This window comes from Calonectris borealis, chromosome 16 (genome assembly GCF_964195595.1).
Source record: "Calonectris borealis chromosome 16, bCalBor7.hap1.2, whole genome shotgun sequence".
In the NCBI taxonomy this organism is placed as follows: Eukaryota; Metazoa; Chordata; class Aves; order Procellariiformes; family Procellariidae; genus Calonectris; species Calonectris borealis.
Genome location: NC_134327.1, coordinates 14,462,892 through 14,482,559, shown reverse-complemented (window position 1 = coordinate 14,482,559; position 19,668 = coordinate 14,462,892). Strand labels below are relative to the sequence as shown.

The window sequence follows — 19,668 nt, the reverse complement described above, 5'->3', positions numbered from 1 at the left end:
GGCGTCCGTGCGCCGCCGGCCGCCCGTGTGCCGCGTTCGACGTGTGCAGCCAGCGGGGCCACCGAAAACTCACGGCCGATGACTCTCCCTGCATGCCCCAGGCCCCGGCACGGCCGTGGCACAGAGGTCCCCGACGTGTGCCGCGGAGGCGGGTATCCCACCCCGCCGTCCCCCCAGTGCCCCCGCCGCGGGGACGCCCGGTTGGGGCAGCCATGTGTAACAGGTCTTTTCAGCCCAGAGCCAGTCCGGAGCAGTTTTCTCAAACGAGGGTAATTAAAGTAATGGGAAAATGGAAAGTATTCGTCAGGGAGCTGCAGTGGCAGAGGGGGAAGGCGCTGCGGTGAGTCAGCCATCCAAACCGAAGCCCCAGCGCCAGGTAAACAAGCTGCAAACCAGGAGGTGTTAGTCACCGGCTCTGGCTGCGCCAGCCCAGCCTGGGAAGGGCATCGGCAAAACCCTCCTGCTCCGGGAAAGGGTTCGGTGGGCACCAAACCCCACCGGCGAGAGGAGAGCAGCACCCGCTCCCCGTCGTGGTGTGGAGGTCCCGCCAGGACCATCCACCGCCTCCACCCGTGAGGACGTCACCGGGATGGGGACGTGGTACACGTGGCCGTGCCTCGTTTTGCAGGCGAAGCTGCGATGTGACACTTCTTCCCGCGGGGCCGGGCGCTGCTGGGGCAGGAGCAGGATGGCTGGGTGCTCCTCCTGGGTGGCCATCGCTCCCCGCGGCACCTTGGGCAAGTCATTTAATCTCTCTGCGCCGCCACCTCGCTGTCATTACGGTGGAGCCAGACGGATGGATGCCCAGGGGAGAGGGCAGGATTCATGGTTTAAAGCTGGCAAGCCCTGGGATCCCCACTGGACCGAGCGGCGCCTGCGAGGGCTCTGCTCCTCCTGCCCTGCACCAAGTGCAGTCCCAGCCGTGGGGGGCTGGATGCGGCCCCTCGAGCCAGCCAGGCTGGCTGTGGGGGGGTCCAGAGCCCCCAGCCCAGCCCTGCCTGGGGAATATCTGGCAGGGGAGCCACTGGCTGGGGAGGCTTGGATGCCCCTCAAGCCACCCTGCGTCTAATAGGGGTCAAACCCACAGGTTAGAAATCTGTGTGGGGGTGAAAAACACCCTCACGGATGGAGGGAAAGTCCCCCAGGCTGCCCCTGTGTCTGTGCCCTGCCCTACCTGTGCCCGATTTTCCCATCGGGAAAAATAAAAGGACCCCAATTATCCACTGGAGGAAATCCACAGCGCTCGACTGCAGCTGATGCAGCCCAGAGAGGAGGATGCAGCTTCCACGGGGCTGGAAAAGACCACGAGGATGGTCCAGCGCAGCCCTCTGCTTTGCTGGATGCACACACACACTCTTACAGAGAGGCTTGAGCTCGTCCCAGAAGCCGCATTAAATCACGTCCCACCAAGCAGAGATTTCCTCTTGTCCAGAGATGCCAAATGCCTGCGAGTTCATACCCTTCTCCTAAAATTGGGCCAATGGTTAATTACGCTCCCGGTCGGGTTATCGGTGACCGGGTCCCATGGCTGCTTCCTGCCGATGGACCTCGCTGTGCTTTAGCAGGGAAAATCCGGCTCTTTTGTTCCCACTCGTCCCCTCCTTTTGGCTGGGCCCTGCCTGTTGGGCGCGGATGCCCCTGCCAGGGCCACGGCTGCCTGTCCTGCCGACTGCCCTCTCACCGCGAGCCTCAGCATCCCTGCTAAAAATATCGTCCTGTGCAAAATCGGGTTCCTTCAGCTTCCTCCATCGCGAGCAATCCTTGGCCACCGCCCCTGAGCCGCCAGCCGCAGCCGTCGGATGTCTGCTCTGCTGACTCCATATAATGCAAGTTTTACAAATGAAAATGTCACATGGCCGTAAATTAAGTACTTTGGAGAAACCCATTATAATGCAGCAACACAATTAGCTTTATCAGCCAGCCCAGAGTCATGCCAAAAACCAAAGCCGACTCACTTGACAGGAGCTGCCATCCATGAAACCAAGCTAACGACCTTAATTATATTTTTAGCTTCTAATTTTTGGCTGACAGTATCCCCAATTACCCAGCCCATAATTTGCCCAGGGACTGCCATCAGCCTACCTGGTCTGTAATTCCCAGGGTCAACCCTTTTATTCCTTTTAAATATTAGACTCCCACTGGCCACCCTCCAGCCCTCTGGAATTTCCCCAGGGTTTTTAGAGTTAAAAATTAACAGCAGAGCTCCTCGGCAGCCTGCAAGCCCCTTCCTGCGAGGGTCCTGCCAGAAACACCTCTCATCCCGAGAAAATCCAGCCGTGTCGGAGATGGGGACAGGGAGTTGTTCCCGCCAGCTTAAAAACGCCGCGTTACCCGGTGAGCTGCTCTGGCCAAAGATTGTTCCTTGACTCATCCTCCTTATCTGCCGCCCACGCTTTACACCTCAGCACACAGCCCTGGCACAGAAGCCTCCTTTCCCTGCCCCTGCGTTCAGAGGGTTTTATCCTCGCTTCCGTGCCAGCCCAGTGCCAAGCCGGGTCTTTGCCCGTCCGGCTGTCCTCGCTCTCCAGCTGGCTACCGGGTTTCGGGAGCTTGGACACAGCCTGGTTTCCAGTAACGCTTCCCTCTCCTCATCCGTGCCGGGTTTTGGCAAGGTGGTTTTTGCAGCATCGCCCCCGATGATGCAGACGGGCACCTCTGGAGCCCGGCTTGCCCCGGGGCTCGCCTGCGGCCCCCTGGCACAGCCGCTGCGAGGGGGCAGACCCTGCGGCACGGGGGCTGCCACAGCACCCGGGCACCGGTGGGTGCTGAGCATCCTCGGGATGATGCCCCGCTGCAGCCCCGTGGGGCAGTGGCAGGATGAGACCGAGGTGCAAAGCGGGGGAATGGAGCAGTGTGGGTGCATGGGGGCATCTGAACCCCACCTTGCACGAGGGGCTGGTGCAAACGGCGGCACTGGGGCTCGGCTGGCCCTGGGGAGCGGGCAGGAGCCAGCTTGGCTGCTGTGGGGCGGCATCCTTGGCCCAGAGGCCCTGGCCTGGCTGGGCGAGCGCGGGGCTGGAATGGCCGGTTGGAGGGTGTCGGGGCTGCAAAGGCAGCCAAGAGCACCCAGCACCCAGCGGGGAGCCAGGCTGGGCTAGCCAAGGGTGCCATCTCCTGGGGAGAGACCCAAACAGCCCGGAGCATGGCCAGGCCGGGCATCATCGCATCCGGGTGCAGGACGGGCACCCATGGGCTGCAGGAGTGGGGAGCTGGAGCAGCACCCCGGGGCTCTCCGGCCCCCCAAGGCTGAGCCGTCGCTGCCCGCGCCTCCCGGCTGGGCTGCGGCGTTGCAGGCAGGGCGGGCAGCCAGGCCAGCTCCAGACGCGGCCGCGAGCACGGCATGGCGGTTCTTCACAAACGGGACGGCCGTGGGCCCTGCAGCTGTGCGTGGGTGCAGGTCCTGCGCAGACACCCGGTGTGCCGCCACCGACCCGGCCGCGCACCTGCCCGCACCGAAAAACCAGGCAGCGGCGGTGGCTGTTGCGCACCGGCAACCCCGTGGCTTTGGTCACGTAGCAGCTCTGCGCTTTGCCGCGAGGAATCGGCGGCGGTGGCAGGACACGGAGGACAGCCAGGCAGCGCGCAGGGGACGGGCGAATCCTGACCCCAGCGCATCCGAGAGCACGCGTCCGCAGGGAATTAGGGTGAAAGAAAGGAGTTCTCAGAAGCCATGGTCGGAGCCATCTGCGCTCAGCCCGGCCTCGTAGTTGCGGGTTTCGACCCAAAATGACTGTTCTTCCCCTTCCCCCCGCCACAGCCCCTTTTTTCCGGTCCCAAAGGGAGCACATGTGCGAGCAAATGCCTTGGCCAAGGCCAAGCCCGCCCGAGCCCAGGGGCTGCAAAAGGCAGACGGGCTGAGGGCGAGGAAAATACGAGGGGAGCAAAGCTGCTCGAAGGGAAGGTGAGGCAAATTTTTGCCCCCCAAAATTTTGGGAGCCAAACGTTATCCACCCTGTCTGCCTGCCACCCGCAGCTCTCCTTGCAGCAATGCCACTGGGGCAAGAGCCCAGAGGAAGAAAACGTTTCATGTTGGGACAAAACTGGGCTCTATCACCCCAAATAGACCGTGGCACCTCTGGAGCCATATGCAGATGGGTGCTGAAGGATGCAAAACGATGCGGGAGGACGCAGAGGGGATGCTGCGGGATGCAAAGCCATGCAGAAGGATGCACCACGATGGGAGGCTGCCTGGGGAACTGCCAGTCGATGCTCTCCCACCAGTGGCACACAGCAAAGGAAGGGTTTAACCCAGGAACCCAGGACAGGGTGCTGGCGGCTGCTGCCCCATCCCTGCCTGCGTCCCAGTGCACAGGGACGATCCCCAGGGACGAGACGGCAGCTCACGGGGGACCACGTCTGGCACACGCCAGCCTCGGGGGCTGTGGGAGGGGGTGATGGCTCTCGGGGCACGGCCGGGGAGATGGGGCTCCGGTCACAGCATACACTGAGAATTTTAAAGCCGAAATCACACTGCCTGGTCTCTGCTCAGCGAGGAGGGACAAACCGCCCCCAAGTGCTTCTCACTTCCTTCTTGAGGGTGCACCAGGGTGGAAACTGCAAGTCTCCCGCTGCTATTTACAGAAAAGGCAGGTTTCCCCTGCAAAACCCCGAGAGCCGGAGCGCAGGGCCGGGACCGTCGCTCCAGGGCCATGCTCTGCCACGCTCAAGCAGCGCAGGCAATGCCAAAATCATGATTTCCTTCGCCATCGGCTTTAGCTCTGCAAGCGAACGGGCCACGGGCTCTGCCGTCTGCCCGGGGCACGGTGCTAGTGGGACGAGTCTGTGCATGGACGGCCACCAGCTACATGCAGTCAAAGGTGCATTTTTCCCCCCAAGCCCTTGCACCATGCAACCCCCCTCCCAACCATGCCTCTGCCTTCCTGCTCCCTCCCGGGACCCTCCACAGGTCTTCCCAGTGGGAGACACAAACCCAGCAACGATCCCATCCTTTGCATCAGATGCACATGCGGAGCCACAGACATGCGGCACAGCATTGGTGCTGCAGTGTCCCTGTGGCCATGGTGTGCCTCCTCTCCCAGTCCTTCCTCCAAGCCCCGCGGTCCATCTGATGGTGCCGATCCTGGTTCCCTTCCTCCGGTGGGAGCTGGGACATGATGGGCCACATCCAGCCACCGCAGGACCGAGCAGCCGTGAGGTGCTGGGTTTCTCTGCTTTGGGCTTTGTTCCCTGTGAGCAGGTTCCATCTCCACCGTCCCTGCAATGGACACAGCGCGTTGCACCCTGCAAGCGGCCTTTTGGTCCCTCTCAGTTGCGGATCACCACGGTAAGCACGAAGTAGGAGTTTTTGAACTGAACGGAAAAAACCTTGATGCTGCCCCGCTGATGTATATAGAAAGTAACAGGTATTGCTTCTTCTTTCCCCTTCAGCTGCTTCTGCAGAAAGGTCCCTCCGGGCTGAGCTGAGTCACCCTCCCGCCGCGTTCCCAGCGCCCCTCGCCCCTCGCCCCACGGCCACGGCCCAGCCCTGCCCAGCACCTCTGCGGGAAAGGGGGAGAAACCTCCAGAAATGAATGCGCTGCCGGTGGAAAAGGGGGAACCGCACAGTCTGGCTTTGTTTTCACCAGACGTTCCCTATGGAGCATCATGCGGCTCCAGATCTACCCGGGGTATTTTGCCGGTCGGAGGCAGCAGGGCAGCCGTGGCGGCGGTCGCAGCCGCTCCCTCCTGCGCCGGCTGAGCGAGGGCGGACGCTCTCAGCAGCACAGCGCGCCCTGAATCCCGAATCCCGGCGCTGAGGCAGCCCTGGGGGTGCTGCCTGCCGGCTCCTTCCCGGCTTTGCTGATCAAGCCCATTTCCACTTGCAGGGTGAGGTGAGATCTAAAAATAAATACACAGCTATACTTTTGGAGGCTGCCAGCAGCGCAGAGGTAGCTCCTTCCCTCTGTGAAAACCAAGCTGTGTTATTAATGCTTCGTGTAGCTCCACTGCCAGCAGCGAGGGCAGCACCGGGCCCCGAGCCCAGCCGGGACCTCTGTTGCCCACGCAGGGCAGCCCAGGACAGCGCAGCCCTCCTGCCTCCGAGACACGGATGCACCAGAGAAAAGCAGTGTTTAAAGCACCTTATCGGGGCCCACGAGGTGCTCTACGTGCCGTGAGCAGGAGGCAGGCCAGTGGGCTGACCGTCCTGCGCACAGGGAAAGGATGGGTGCACAGAGCCATGCTTGGTCCCGGCCGGAGGCAGGGTAAGCCGCAGCTGCTCCGGCCGGCGAGGGGGACCGGCCCTCGGTGCCATGCGGCGTCGGTGGGATGGTGCCCGCGGGGGCTCTGCGGCCGTGACACAGAGCCGCAGCGAGGGGGACTTGCTCCTCTCCACCTACAGCCCCAGGCGGTGGCATCCCCTGTGGCTGCATGGCCCCTTGCTCTGACATAGCTGCTCCTTCTCGGCAAAGCCTGGGAAAACAACAACCCACAGGGTCGCCTGCCGGCTCCCCTGGCCCGGGGTAGCCGTCTCCTCCACAGAGCGAAACGTCCTTCTCCGCAGAAGGAAGCATCCCATCGCAGCCGGGCCATGCGAGGGCAGGTGCCGCAGAGCCCCCACCCCTGCAAGCCCCTCCGCACCGTGGCCGCCTGCCCCAGGACACCCCTCCCCGCGCCCGGTGACACACCGACCCGCGGGGTCCCTCCCTCCCCGGCCCCCGAGCCCCCGCAGCCCAGGGACGCCTGGCGAGCCAATGCAATGCGCTGCACGTGTGGCCGATTTGCATCGAAGGGATAAGGGGAAACCCCAGGAAACACATGGCCCAGGCATTAATCAAATCTATCTCTAATAATAAACCTCCCGAGCAATGCACGGGCTCGGGGCTGGAGCTCGCAGTGCAATGGCAGGAGCTGAGGGGGACTAGACGCCACGGGAGAGTCAAACGTGAGTTACCCCATGGAGGGGCTGCGCGGGGAGATGGGGGTGAGGGGCTTGTCCGTGCCAGGGCTGGGGGCCACGGCGGCACTTCCAGAGTGCTGGCCCGGAGCGGGGGGTCTCCCCGGGCTCTCGCTGGAGGAGCAGAGCCACCACAAAGGGCTTCCACCCTGCTGAAGACAGTCAGCGCCATGGGGCTGGAGACGAAATGGTCGCTTAATGCTTTGGATGAGGGGTCCATAGGGGAGTTCGGGGTGCTGGTGCCTGGTGGGCGCAGAGGCAGAGGGGGAGACGCACCCGGCTCCGCTGGAAAACCCGTGGCTGCAAAGCCCGGCTGCACCGTGCCGGGAGCACCACGCGTACCTCGAGGCTCCCCGGGGAGGGGAGCTCAGCCCTCGGGCAGGATTTTTCCTAGATGGGGCCAAACACCCGGCTTGAACCTGCCCTCGCAGCAGCGGGGAAGGAGCTGCCCAGCCTGCAGCCCCCCGGCCCCCAAATCTCCGTTTCCCAAGCAATTATCCCATGTGGAACCCCACCGTAGCTCAAGGCTGGCCGGGCTCGCCCCCACCCCCAGGGCTCACCGCCACCCCCAGGGCTCGCCCCCACCCCCAGGGCTCGCCCCCACCCCCAGGGCTCGCCGCCATCCGTGGGGGTCTTCTTTTTCTTCCCTTTGGGTACAAAATATCTTCAAAGAGCATCTGAGGAGAGCGCCGGCCTGAGCCTCGCTCTGCCCTGGGGAATGTCTTCAGTCAGCTCGATAGAAATTATTTAATTTTATAGCAATGGTAATTGAACAACTGGGACTATAAGGCCAGCATCCCTGTGCAGAGTGGATTTATCCCTGAGGATGGGAGGGTTTTACATGTGCGGCCCCGGGTAGGAGCCAGTTCACAGCAGGCAGCGGGGGAAGCCCGTCCTCAGCCCCTCCGCAGGGAAGGTGCTGCGCGGGCAACGGCAGGACAGACGGACGTGCAAAGTGCCCGACTGCTGCACACTCCCAAGCACTAGAGAGAGAGAAGGAGAGATCCCCACCAGGCTACGGGGGGGTTTCATATAAAAATCAAAGTTTGGCTTTGCAATGGCTGCGGTGCAGAGGCTGCAGCCGAGGCAATGTGCAGCCTTTGGGCGGGCGGAGGCCAGCGCCGTGCTGCGGCATCGGGGAGTTTTAAACTTTTCGGGTCCTGTCAGCACCGGCAGGAAACAGCTGCGGCTCCCCGGCACGGCTCTGCAGAGGGATGCGGTCGCCCACGAGCCCTCTCGGTCAGCATTTCCACTGCGGCCGCCCTCGGGCTGGGTTAGCGCTTCCTGCAGTTGCTCGGTTGCGCTTGCCGCAGACCCCACGTGCGGCGCGGCATGGCACGGCACGGCACGGCACGGCACGGCACGGCACGGCACACCGGCAGATACTGCTGAGCGGTGGGTGGGGGTCAGCAGGGGCACGGCCAGGGGCTGAGACCATCTCTTGGGTTCCCTCCAAGGCCAACCCTTGCGGTGGCACAGCTGAGGCTGCAGACAGAGATATGCAGCACCCAAAGATGGAGACGTGCACAAATATTTCAGCTAATTAGCAAATTCATTTTTAAAATTGTAAGTTGTTGGCTAGATTTTTGTGCTGCTGAGGGCTGCTGCCGATGCCTCGCTCCTGCGCCTTTGGCATCACATCCAGCCCACGCAGGCGCAGGGCGCACCGCGGCAGAGGGGGATGGGACGAACGGCTCCTCGCGGGGACAAGAGCACGTCCACCTCCAGGCATCCAGCTGGCGCTGGTGAAACCAGTGCTTAAAGGTCTCCCAGAGAGGCGTCCCTCCTTCTGCCGCTTAGGGGAGTTTTACATATCAAAATGGGGTTCCGTTATGATGCCAGAACACCAAAGAGAGATGTCAGAAATTACGCACAGGATGGCATGAACCGCCCCGATGCCGCAGAGGAATTCAGAAGTTTCCAGAACTAAAAATTGTTTCACAAGACTTTGCCAGTGGTCATTCTGGTCATATTTCTGCTATTTTCAGAAAACCACGTGAAGACAGGAGCGGTTCCCACTGCTCTTACCCCCGCAGGCAGTTGCGTGCATCCCCAGGCCCTCGGGGCGCAGCGCAGGGCCACCTGTAAGGCGGGGTGGTCTCCCTGCATGTCCCCAGGGACCGGCGCAGGACACGTAGGTTATCATTTGAAGAGCTTGCTAAGCCCGAAGCAGATTTTGCTGCATGCTCTTGCCCAAGCCTAGGACCCGAGAGGGCTGGGGCACAGCCGGGCATCGCCCTGCGAGGGGTCCCAGCCCCAGCAGCGGGACGAGGTGCCTGCAGGGCCACCCCGTACCTACTTGCCTCCCGTTCCGCAGCCATGGATGGGACACGTGTCGGGTGGAATGCCACGAACAACTGCACCGATCAGCAGTACTGGGACACCCTCGTTTGCCAGTGCATCCCCTGCAGCCTCGTATGCGGCCGGTCCACAGTGAGGAGGTGTGCTGCCCTGTGCGGTGAGTGCCGGGCGGCCGGTCGCGGGCACCGCGGGGCCGTTGCCTGCGGGGCTGGGCTGTCCTTGGACCGAGCAGGCAGCGATGGGGCAAAGCTGGGAGGGGAAAACAGGCACTGGGATGAACCACAGGGCAGGCGCCGAGCCAGCTCAGCTTAACAGAGCTTCAAGCCAAAAATGCTGGGGAACGTGACGGCTTCCTAGCTCAGCACAGACCAGGATCAAGTTGCCCACTTCTCTGTACCTCTCCTTTCTGGGATCGCAGGGAGCCTTCCCAGAGCTGCATCAACACCCATATCCCCCACAGATGACACCCCATCCTCCAAAGGCAGGGCCTCGAGATCAGGTTCAGTTGATGTGGATAATTATAAACTCAAGCTGTACATTTGCAAGGCTGTACTGGGAGCCCCGTACTGGGGCAGGCACCAAGGAGCAGTGATAACAGGTGAGGAGGAGAAAGAGAGACAGATGCACTTTGCACCCAAGCCCTGTGCATGGCCCCTTCCCTCCCCGGCGAGTCTGGGACTGCTGCACCCTGTCCTAGAGCGCAGGGGACCCAGCCCTGCGGCAGGGCTGCGTGCAGCGACAAGTCACGTCTCCCCGTTGAGGACAGGAGATGCCATCCCTGGGGTCCCGAGCCAGTGCTATGGCAGGTTTTGGTGCATCCCGAAAAGCTGTGCAAGCTCCAGGGCAGCAGCAGCTCTAAGAGCAGCATCCAGGAGCTCGCTGCCGCAGGTGGGTACAGCTGCACACATCTGGCTGCCTCCCCTCCCCTCCCCACCCAGCTGCCTTTCCCCAGTATTCATCGTACGGCCAAACACCACTGCAAATCCTGTGGACCTGTCACCCTGCCAGCCCTGGAGAGGGTGTCAACACTTAGGGCAGCACGCGGATCTCGCCCTGCGCCCGTCGGGGCCATGAGCTTGTTCAGAGCGGCCCCGGGCTCCTCCTTGCACAAACCCAGGCACCGGGGGTGGTGGGAGGGCAGCGGTTTGGGAGCCTCGTGCTCAAGTGACAGGGGAGGAGGACGTGCTCAGGACACCAGGTTCGTCTCCCTTCCTTCCGACAGAGTCCATGGAATGCAACAGGAGAGCCGGCTTCTACTACGACAAGCTCCTGAAACAATGCATCAACTGCACCACGGTCTGCGGGCAGCACCCGAAGCAATGCGCCCCGTCCTGCGAAAGTAAGGCCCCGCGCGAGGGCAGGCAGAGCGGGGGTGTGGGGCAGGACCCCCCTGGGCTGGGCTGGAAGAGGAGCCAGGTTATGGGACCAAAGCTAGGAAAGGGGCAGCAACCCCCCCTCTCCTCAACCTGGGGGTTGCGTGCGTGGGCGCCGCCATTTCACGGGGACCGGGGAAAAGGCAGGCAGGGCACCCGCCTCCCTCCTGCTTTCTCCATCACACAGGGCGTTCTCCCTTTCGCGTGTCGGTGTTTTACAGACCCGTCCTTTGGCTCTACGCGGGGCAGGATCAGCCATCGCGTTTCCCACCTCGCCGAGCTGCCTCCAGCCCTCGGGGAGGGGGAGCGGGAGGGGACGGGTTATTTTTCCCTGAGATCTGCAATTCCCACATGGGGGTTGAGATGTGATCACTGGAGAAGGGGGAAGGTGGGAATGGCGGGTGGGAAGAGATCTCCTCTACCTCGCCATGGAGGAGAAATGCAAGCAAACAGAGGTGCATAGCTGCTTTCAAATTCTTCCCAAGCAGAGTACACAAGTGCCATTAGCAACACCCTTTCCCTATCAAAGAGTCAATAGCGTGAAGCACATACCCGAGGGGTTTCTAAGCACACCCATCTCTGCCTGGCCCACAGCGGGTGCCCTGGTGGCCACCCCCCCTCCGCCAGCCGCCCTGGTCACGGCCTCGCCGCCCGCGGCTGTGCTGGAGCAGAAGGCGTGCGGGGAGCAGGAGCCGTGGCTGGTGGTGTACCTGCTGCTGGGGCTCTGCCTCTGCGCCCTCATCTGCTCCCTGCTCCTGGGCTGGACCCACCTGCGGAGGAAGGGAGAGGTGGTCTCCTGCCAAGCCAGCGCTGGGACCTGCCACCGCAGGGAGGACTCCTCCAAAGGTGAGTGCTGGCTGCACTGGGGGGACTGGGAGAGGATGGGGAGCTCGCGGTGGACAGGCTCCCAGGTACCGCTGGGAGGGACAGAAAGCAGAGCCAGCTCCTAAGAGGGGTAGGGAGAGAAAGCAAACGACATGCGACGCGGTTCTTCTGAGCCTGGAAGAGGAGCAGGACCGAATCCCCATGCCCGGATTCTCCACCGTAACCCCCTCTCTTGCAAAGTCACAGGCGCGGCTTCCCACCACCACGCAGGGGCTGGGGCTGCACCAGCAACTCTCCAGCCTCTTCCCGGAGGCTGAGCCCCGGGGAGGGAGGACTTGCAAAAAGCCAACCTCTTCCACGATGAGCCACCCGCCCAAGGAAGGCCCAGGGCTCTCGTGGCAATCGCAGCTCTGGGTTCCTTCACTCGGGGCTGTGCTGGGGCTGCTTTGGGGTGAACTGCTACCTGGCAAGAGCCATGGTAACGCAGGCTACTTGCTCCTTCAAAAGGCTAACGATGCAGCCGGTCTGCTGAATTATCCTGCAGCATCAGACCCTGAAGTTTTAGTCCTGGACCAGAGGGGCTTCACGAGTCTTTGCTTTAGGGAGAAATGATAGGGAAAGGATAGCATGCAGTAAAGTCAGCATAGAAAAGATGGTTTTATTCTCCCTCCTCCTCTCCTCCCCGCCTTTAAAAATAAAAAGGTCTGTCTACCTATTTATGCATACACATACATGTTTACATACGTACACTTCAAAGCCAGTCATGCTGGATGTCAAAAATCACAGAGAAAAAGCCCAGGAGCGGGCGTGTGGCTGGGAGTCACCCTCCAGAACCGTAATTCAGGCCGTTCCTATCTGCTTTGGTCGAAGGACACAGTGGCATTGAACGTTCACTTGTAAGGGAGGCCGCCAGGTTCAAAGAGATTCACTGTGTGCTTTTTAACACCCCTAGCCTAACCTTGCTTATCAGATCCGAGATGACGGAGCAGAGCCCTTCGACAGCGAGCGTCCAGCGCAGAGCGCCGTGGGTCCCTTCAGCCGCCCGCGGGCAGCCAGCCTGCCCCGCTGCACTCGCTGCCACCTCGCACCCTGCTGCACCGTTGCATTTGCATATGCTACAAAAGCAGCATTTAACGAAAAGACAATTTACACGTAACGTCATAAATATTACAATTGCTTTAGTGCTAAAGTGCTTTAGTTTAGTGCTAAACCTCCAGCCTCCCCGTTCAAGGCCCTTTCCAATTTCCCCCTCAGACCTCCCAGGGTGGCGGGACGGGGTGCGAGCAGGCAGGCGATGCATCACACACCCCACACAGTGCCGTGGGCTTTATCAAAGCGCTGGGAGGTGGATGTCCTCTCCAGTTCCAGGACTGGCTCCTTACAGGCTCTAGTGCAGCACTGCAAAGCATTTCTTGGGTAAAAGGTGCTCCTAAAAACCCTTGAGCTAATGCACATAGTTTATTTGCAGATCGTCTGGTGGAAGCGGGCAGCGTTGGTGATGGATCCACCGGCAGCAGGGTCCCAGAGCCGGTGGAAACCTGTGGCTTCTGCTTCCCTGGACACGGCTCTGCTGTACAAGAGAGCAAATCATGCCACAGCACCTCCCATCACATAGGGGAAAGAGCTGCTCCCTCCCACAGCGGGATATGCAGCACGGGAAGCGCGGGGGCCATTCCCAGCCCTGACGACGGCCACTTCAAAATCATATGTTCTCCTTCACAAGAGAAGACGCTCATGGCGTGACCGTAGCGAATGTTCCTGCACAGGATCAGAAAGGAGGGATGCTCCCTTGCCCCCAGAACACAGCTGCTTCACCCTCCGTTTCCAGTGACTGTCATGGCTTCTACCAGGACCGGCGGACCTGGCACAGTCTTTGCCCAAGGGCTGTAGGCTACAGGCAGCGTTGTTTTCTTCTGCTCAGGAAATGAAATTCTCGTTATTCTTGTACACTCCCAGTTATAGAAGTCGCTTCCCATTTAGCAGTGCCTTCATCCTCCGACTTGACCTCTGCAGACTCCTCCGTGCGTCCCAGTCATCGGGAGTGATGTGTCATTGGGGCTTCTCATCCTGGTTCCACCATCACCGTCACTTTATCTCTGCAAAGGGTGTTGATGCAGAGCCAGGATCAGACTGTGGTGTCCACCAGTCCCCACGGAGAGCACACCTTTCCCTGCCGGAAAACTCTACCGTGTAACACAAGCGGTTCACAAACAGAGCTGTAAGCATCTCAAACACGGACTCAGACCCAAGAAGTTACTCGTGGAAGCTATAATGTCCACTGAATGCCACTGCCATGCTCTCAAGAGTGGTGTTTTCTGACTTTAACGGAAGTTTCTTTACAGGACAGAGTATTTGGTAAGACACAACGTGGAAAGCTCCGCTGCCAGCCTTCAGCGCTGCTTGGGCAGGGAGGACAGGTCAGGGGGGACAGCCAGGCTTTGCCTTGTGAGAGGACACAAAGCTGCACGGGAGGAGCTGGGACAGGCACTAAAATCCCCGATGCAGTTGGGTTTAGAAGTGAAAACTCATCCAAGTCTGAGAACTTTCTTAAAGACTGGATTTATGTACGTCTGGTCTGGGTTACTCAAAATAGCTGGTAAAAGGGATGAACCAGCTAGAGATACAGCTGCTTTGAGGGAAGAGTTTTATCTGACCTGGCTTTGAAAGCTACTATGGAAAAATGTGGGTTTCAACATATAACTTGAAGTTCTCATTTTCACTAAAGGAGAGTGTAAGAATTTTTTTGCTTGGTGAGAAATCACTTCTGGTAGGAGCTCATCCCCTCCACTTTCTCAAACTAGAGCTTCAAACTTGGAAGAATACATAGAAGTCAATATATGCACAAATTGGTGCTGGGAAAGTAGACAGCTGGAGAAAGCATGAGCAGAGAGTTAGACTCTGTCCCCTCCATATTATGTATTTCTTTAAATATCAATGTTTTCTTATCACTAAAGAAAGCACCACCTGGGGGGTGACCATGACAAAGCTAGTGCCATCAGTGATGTCCACAAAGCAGAAAGGCGTTAGGACCATGTGAAACCCATTAGAACCAGGAAGTGCAAGAGGTGGTTTAAGGCGAGGACTAAGCCCACACGTTGGTCCACCAGCTGGTACGTGGGGCAAAGTTTTGCTGTCTTGAATTGCTCCAGGAACCAACCTGACAATTCTCCATCTTGTTATCCTTGCGTATTGCCTTTCCCTCAGTTTAGCAAAGTCCTTATCCCGCAGCAGCACGAGGGATGAGTTTTGTACTGTGCTGCACTTGCATCCGAGGGGGGAAAATAAGCCTTTTCAAAACTGAAATCTCGTTTTACTCAGATGGGTCTCCTAAACACGATGGGTGAGCCCTCAAGGCCACCACCCCACAGCGCGATGGGGAGAGCAAGGGCTTACCCATGTGTGCGGAGGACAAAACACAGACCCTGGCCACGAGCAAGCCGCGGGCAGGGTACAGTGACAGCGGCAGCCTCCGCCCGCCGGGCCTCCCCCCGGACCTCCACCCGCGGAGCCTCTCACACTTGTCACCTCCCACCCTCGCTCGGCACCACAGTCCATGGGCCTCCCACCCTCCCGTGGCCTCCTGCGCTCTGACCCTCCACACCTCCTCTGCCTCCCACCCTCTCAATCTGAAGACCCTCTTGGCCTCCCACTCCCTCTTGGCATCTCCTTTCACCTCTCCTGGGGCCTCCAACTCCATAGCATCATCTTCCATCCCTCTTGTGGAATCTGCTCCAATGGCCTCTGGTCTCACGGCATCAGTTCCCGTGGTCTCCAGTCCTGTGGCCTCCTGCCCCATGGCCTCAGCTCCCATAGTGTCTGACACCACGGCCCCAAATACCATGGCATCATTAGCATCCCAATTCCTCTAAACCTCCAAAAGCCACCTTGGACTACACACACACTCAGCCTCAACTCTTCCTCAGCCTCCCACCCCCTTTTGGACTCCCACCCCCTTTTGGCCTCAACCCTTGCTCAGCCTCAACTGTTCTTCAGACTCCCACCCTCTTTTGGCCTCCACCTTTGCAAAGCCTCAACTCTTCCTTAGACTCCCAACCCCTTTGGGCCTCCCACCCCTGCTCAGCCTCAACTTCTCTTCAGTCTGCACCTCTGTGTAGACTAATCTCTACATCAGCTTCCCCCTCTACATCAGTCTCTCGGTGTCCGTTCCAGCTCAGTCTTACTCTTTCTTGCCTGCCCACCGTCCTCTGGCATCTGCTCTTGCTCTGCCTTTCGTCTCCTACACCCTTTGGTCTCCCCGCGTCTCTCCACTCGCATTCTTGCTCAGCCTCCGCTCCTGCTCATCCTCACACTCCTCTTCCACCTCCCTCAGCCTTTTGCCCTGCCCCTGTTACCCGTCACGCTCCTGGTCGTGCTCGCCCTCCCAAAGCCTCTCGGCCTCTCCTGACCCTCCGCTGCTGCTCAGTGTCCTGCTCCCTCGACGGCCTCCTACAGCATCACGGCCTCCACTCTCACCGGGCCTCCCATTCCTGCCTGGCCTCCCCACCAGCTTGACCTCCTGTTCAGGCTGGGCCTCCCCCCCGACCTCCTGGCCTCCCCCCCGACCTCCTGGCCTCCCTGGCACCAAAAGTGCTGCCTCTCTTCCTCTTCTTGGTTTCCCCTCCCTGCAGCCTCCCCCTCTCAGCCTCTGCAGCGTTTTGCACTCACCCCGGGGCAGCACCAGCACGTCCCCCCCCGGCACCGGGGCTGGGAAAGCCCCCAGCCCCGTGCCCCCCTCTGCCCAAGCGCTTCCCAGCGAGGACGAGGGCTCCAGAAGGAAAACTCTCGTAAGCAGACGCTCATCATGCCCCTTCCCAGCACGGAACTCCTGCGCCAGCGCTGGGGACGCACGGCTTCAGCCCGGCTCCGGTGCCCTGCGGACGCCCAAAGTGTCACCTCCAGGGACAGGCGCTCGTCACCCGTGGGAACCCCCGGCCACGCTCCTTGTGTGAGGAGATCCAGAACCTTATTTAAAAACAGGATAGAAATAACTGAACATGTGCCACCAGTTATGCAATTAGGGCATCTCTTGAGGATCAAGAGGCATCAATTATTCAAACGAGAAAGCTTTTAGGAAAGCGTTTTCGCCAGCTAGCACCAGAGCTCAGCCTGCATGGCGCTGGCAAGCGGCAGCTCCTGCTCCCGCTGGCCCAGGCGGCCACTCGCCTGCTGGCACCGAGGCAGAGCCGGTGTTGGGCTGGGGCTGTCCCTCCCGCCACCACGCTGTCCAGGCTGCTGCTTAGCGCTTCTCTGGCTTCTCCAGCTGCAGCAGACGGAGGAAGCAGCAACACCCTACGGCAGCCAGCATCGTTTGTGTCCCAGAAACTGGGGAAAACGCTCATCAGAAGCCAAGTCCTTCCCTCCAGCATCCATACGCAAGAGGGGAGCATTCCTCACCCTCACAGACGTGCCCTCTCCTCCTTCAGGGAATGTAACTACTGTTATCAGCATATAAAAGAAAAGGTAACATGGAGCAACTTGAACAAATCACCAGCGAGAATATACACAGGCTCCCAGATACAACCCTTAGATGCTGGAGAACCAAGAGGAATCCATGGATTTGGTATCACATTGCAGCCACTGGCCAACAGCTCTGATGGAGCACACCTGGAGACATCACTTTGAATATTAGAGGGACATGGTAAGTATGGGACACAAGCAGTTACAGCTGGGATGAGTTAAACCACATAGAATCAAGGGCACTGATTTTGAGCAAGAGCATCCACCTGGGGGTTTAATTAATGCTCATATTTCTGCTTTTGCTCAGGTTTTCATTAGGCACCAGCATCAAGTAAAGCTTTATCTCTAGTCAAGTGGCTGAGGGAGAAGAAAATATTATAGCAAAAGCCACTTTCTGGTTTTGTGCCCTATGCAGAGCCGTGTTCATTGCTGGTAGATAACAGAACACACACTCCAACGTGAGCCTGCATCACCACACCAGCCTTTGTTTTCAGTCACTTCTGCAGATGCTTCCTCACAACAAGCTGTGCCGATATAAAACTGTACCTCAAAATAAACAAGTCAACCCCAAATCGCTCCCCGAAATGAAGAGGGTCAGCAGCTGAAGCAGCGCAGTCATCGCTCATGGAGGAGGCAGCCTTTCACTGCTGTCTGCCAGCACATTAGGGAGGCACAACTTCATCAGCCATTCGTTAGCGTCTTGCTGCACAGCAAGGCGCTTTGTGGTCGGCGTTTTCCTAAAGGTGACGTTAAGAGAGTTCTGCACAGAGAAACCTCCCGGTTCTGCAGGGAATAAACCCAGAGTACGAGCTGCGTGGCTGCTTCTGAAGAGATGAAGGGTAAGAGAAGGCTGTGTTTGAGAAAAAGCATCATGAGGGGTAGTGCTGCTCGTACGACAGCAGCTGTTCTTCCATTTTTATAGGAAGAGGGGAAAATGCTCTCTCCTCTAGCAACCTGTGCTGATTTACTGTTACTGGAAATAGAAACATGCTGGGTACGATTCAGGGAGAGACAGGGGGTGGCGGGGGGAAGAAAAGAATAAGAGCTTTTAATACATCAGGAATTCTTTTGAAACCAGAAACAGAGCACTGAAATCTACCTCACCCTCTATCTCCCACTGAAAACCATCTGTACCAGTGCAGTTGCACAGAGCACAGCTCTTCACCAGCCTTACAGGGGTGGGGAGAAAAATTAAGGCTGATTTATGTGGCTGGCATCGTCCCTAAACAGTTTGTTTCTAAAGGATTAACGAAACAGACTGCATTAGCTCCGGTGGCCAAGCGCCTGCTAGTGGAAAACAGAATTCATTTGTTCAGGCTCCAGCATCAGAAAAAGCAGCCAAAGGCTCAGACCTCGGCATCACAAAGCGAAGGCATCCCCGCGCCGCAAAACCCATCTGCCGCGCGGTGGCACTCCTCCTCCAGCAACAGGACGAGGTGGGGACGCCAACCGCAGCAGCCCTGGGAATAATGAAAGGCTGATTCTTGTCTTCCTCTGCAAGCTTGCTGCATTATTAAAAGGTAGCAGAAAGCGTCGTCAAGCATCTGCACGATAGCGTGCCCAATTCGGGGAGGGAGGGGCCCCCTTTCCTGCGGGTGCGCCATTCATCTGCATTTCTCCAGCCGATTTTCATTTGCGACAAGAACACTCAGGTTAAGTCTTGCAGCACCCAATTACAATTGAAAATTATTTCAAGCATGACGATAGGGAAAGACAGGTTACAAAACCAGAGTACGCTGCTGCAGAAATCAGGCTGCCTAGGTAACTCCCACACTGTTCGGTACATTTTCTGTGTCTGATTTGGTATTCAAGGTGCTTCAATTAGTTGTCGCTTCTTCCTTCCCTGTTGCAAGCTGTCGCAGAAATCTCTTGATGTACTCTGCCTCGTACTCTTCCAGTTTGCGTACAAATGAAATGCAATTCCACCGTTCTTTTGTTCAGCTGCTCTTGTAAGGTGCTCATTTAAAAAACAAACAAACCCGCTTCCCTTATTTTCCTCCTATTTCTTCTGTTAATCAGATGGCTTCCCACCTCTCTCTCAGGCAGGTTAGACACCTGTAACTCATTTCTAGAGCACAGAATCTAAGAAGCTGGAGCAATCCATGTTTTTAACCACACCGGTAAAGTCAAGGAATGGCTGTCTGGATATATATGCAGAGCTTAATGACCTTTTTGGTGTGACTTTTACACCAATTTATACAGTGCCTAACGCTTACACATAGCTCCACATAGGTTCCATAAGGAAGGGAAATGTGCCCATTTCAGCTGTACGTTCTGAACGGTTTCTCTCGCAGGCTGCAATTCAATCCACGGCCCAGCCTCCCGAGAGCAAGGTACAGCACACCAGCAGTTACTGCTGGTACCTCCACAAGCTGCTTTCAAAAGACAGCGGCGAAGGGGGAGAAAAGGAGCAAAACTGCGTTTGTGACAAAGCCAGAGTAAGCTGGTGCACCAAGTGCTGCAAGCTAAGGACACCGATACGGAGGCGAAGAGTACGTGAGGAGTTAATACATGTGGGAGGATACAAGGAACCAATACCAGCCTAGCACATACCAGGAAAATGTGTTGTTTACTTAAAAACCGAGTGCACTGCAGAAGTGCTCAATAGCAGCAGATCTATCGCTCAGTGCTGCCCCCAACAGCAACCGTTTCTAACAGATGGTACATTTTTCAATACTGAGGTTCTTTCAAGTGTCATATATATGCCTTTGGAAGGCAGCAGGGGAAAAAACAAACCGAAACCAGCAACAACAAAACAAGCAATTTTGAGAAATTCAAACTTATTCACAAGATTTAAAAAAAGAACCAAGACCACTC

The 19,668-nt window shown here is 58.4% G+C and overlaps 1 protein-coding gene across 1 annotated transcript; it reads left to right on the top strand.

Annotated features, from left to right (window-relative positions):
* Window positions 1-6,756: 6,756 nt before the first annotated feature.
* Window positions 6,757-13,985, top strand: TNFRSF13B (TNF receptor superfamily member 13B). The gene is made up of 5 exons (XM_075164879.1): window positions 6,757-6,883; window positions 9,213-9,353; window positions 10,419-10,535; window positions 11,164-11,415; window positions 12,863-13,985. The coding sequence occupies exons 1-5, from the start codon at window positions 6,757-6,759 to the stop codon at window positions 13,135-13,137; spliced, it is 912 nt and encodes a 303-aa protein (XP_075020980.1). The 3' UTR covers window positions 13,138-13,985.
* The last annotated feature ends 5,683 nt before the right edge of the window (window positions 13,986-19,668 follow it).

Coding starts and splice junctions, on each gene's coding strand:
- TNFRSF13B (XM_075164879.1), top strand. CDS start 6,757: ATGGCCCAGGCATTAATCAAATCTATCTCTAATAATAAACCTCCCGAG. Junction 10,536..11,163: donor ATGCGCCCCGTCCTGCGAAA/GTAAGGCCCCGC, acceptor CCTGGCCCACAG/CGGGTGCCCTGGTGGCCACC. Junction 11,416..12,862: donor CAGGGAGGACTCCTCCAAAG/GTGAGTGCTGGC, acceptor GTTTATTTGCAG/ATCGTCTGGTGGAAGCGGGC.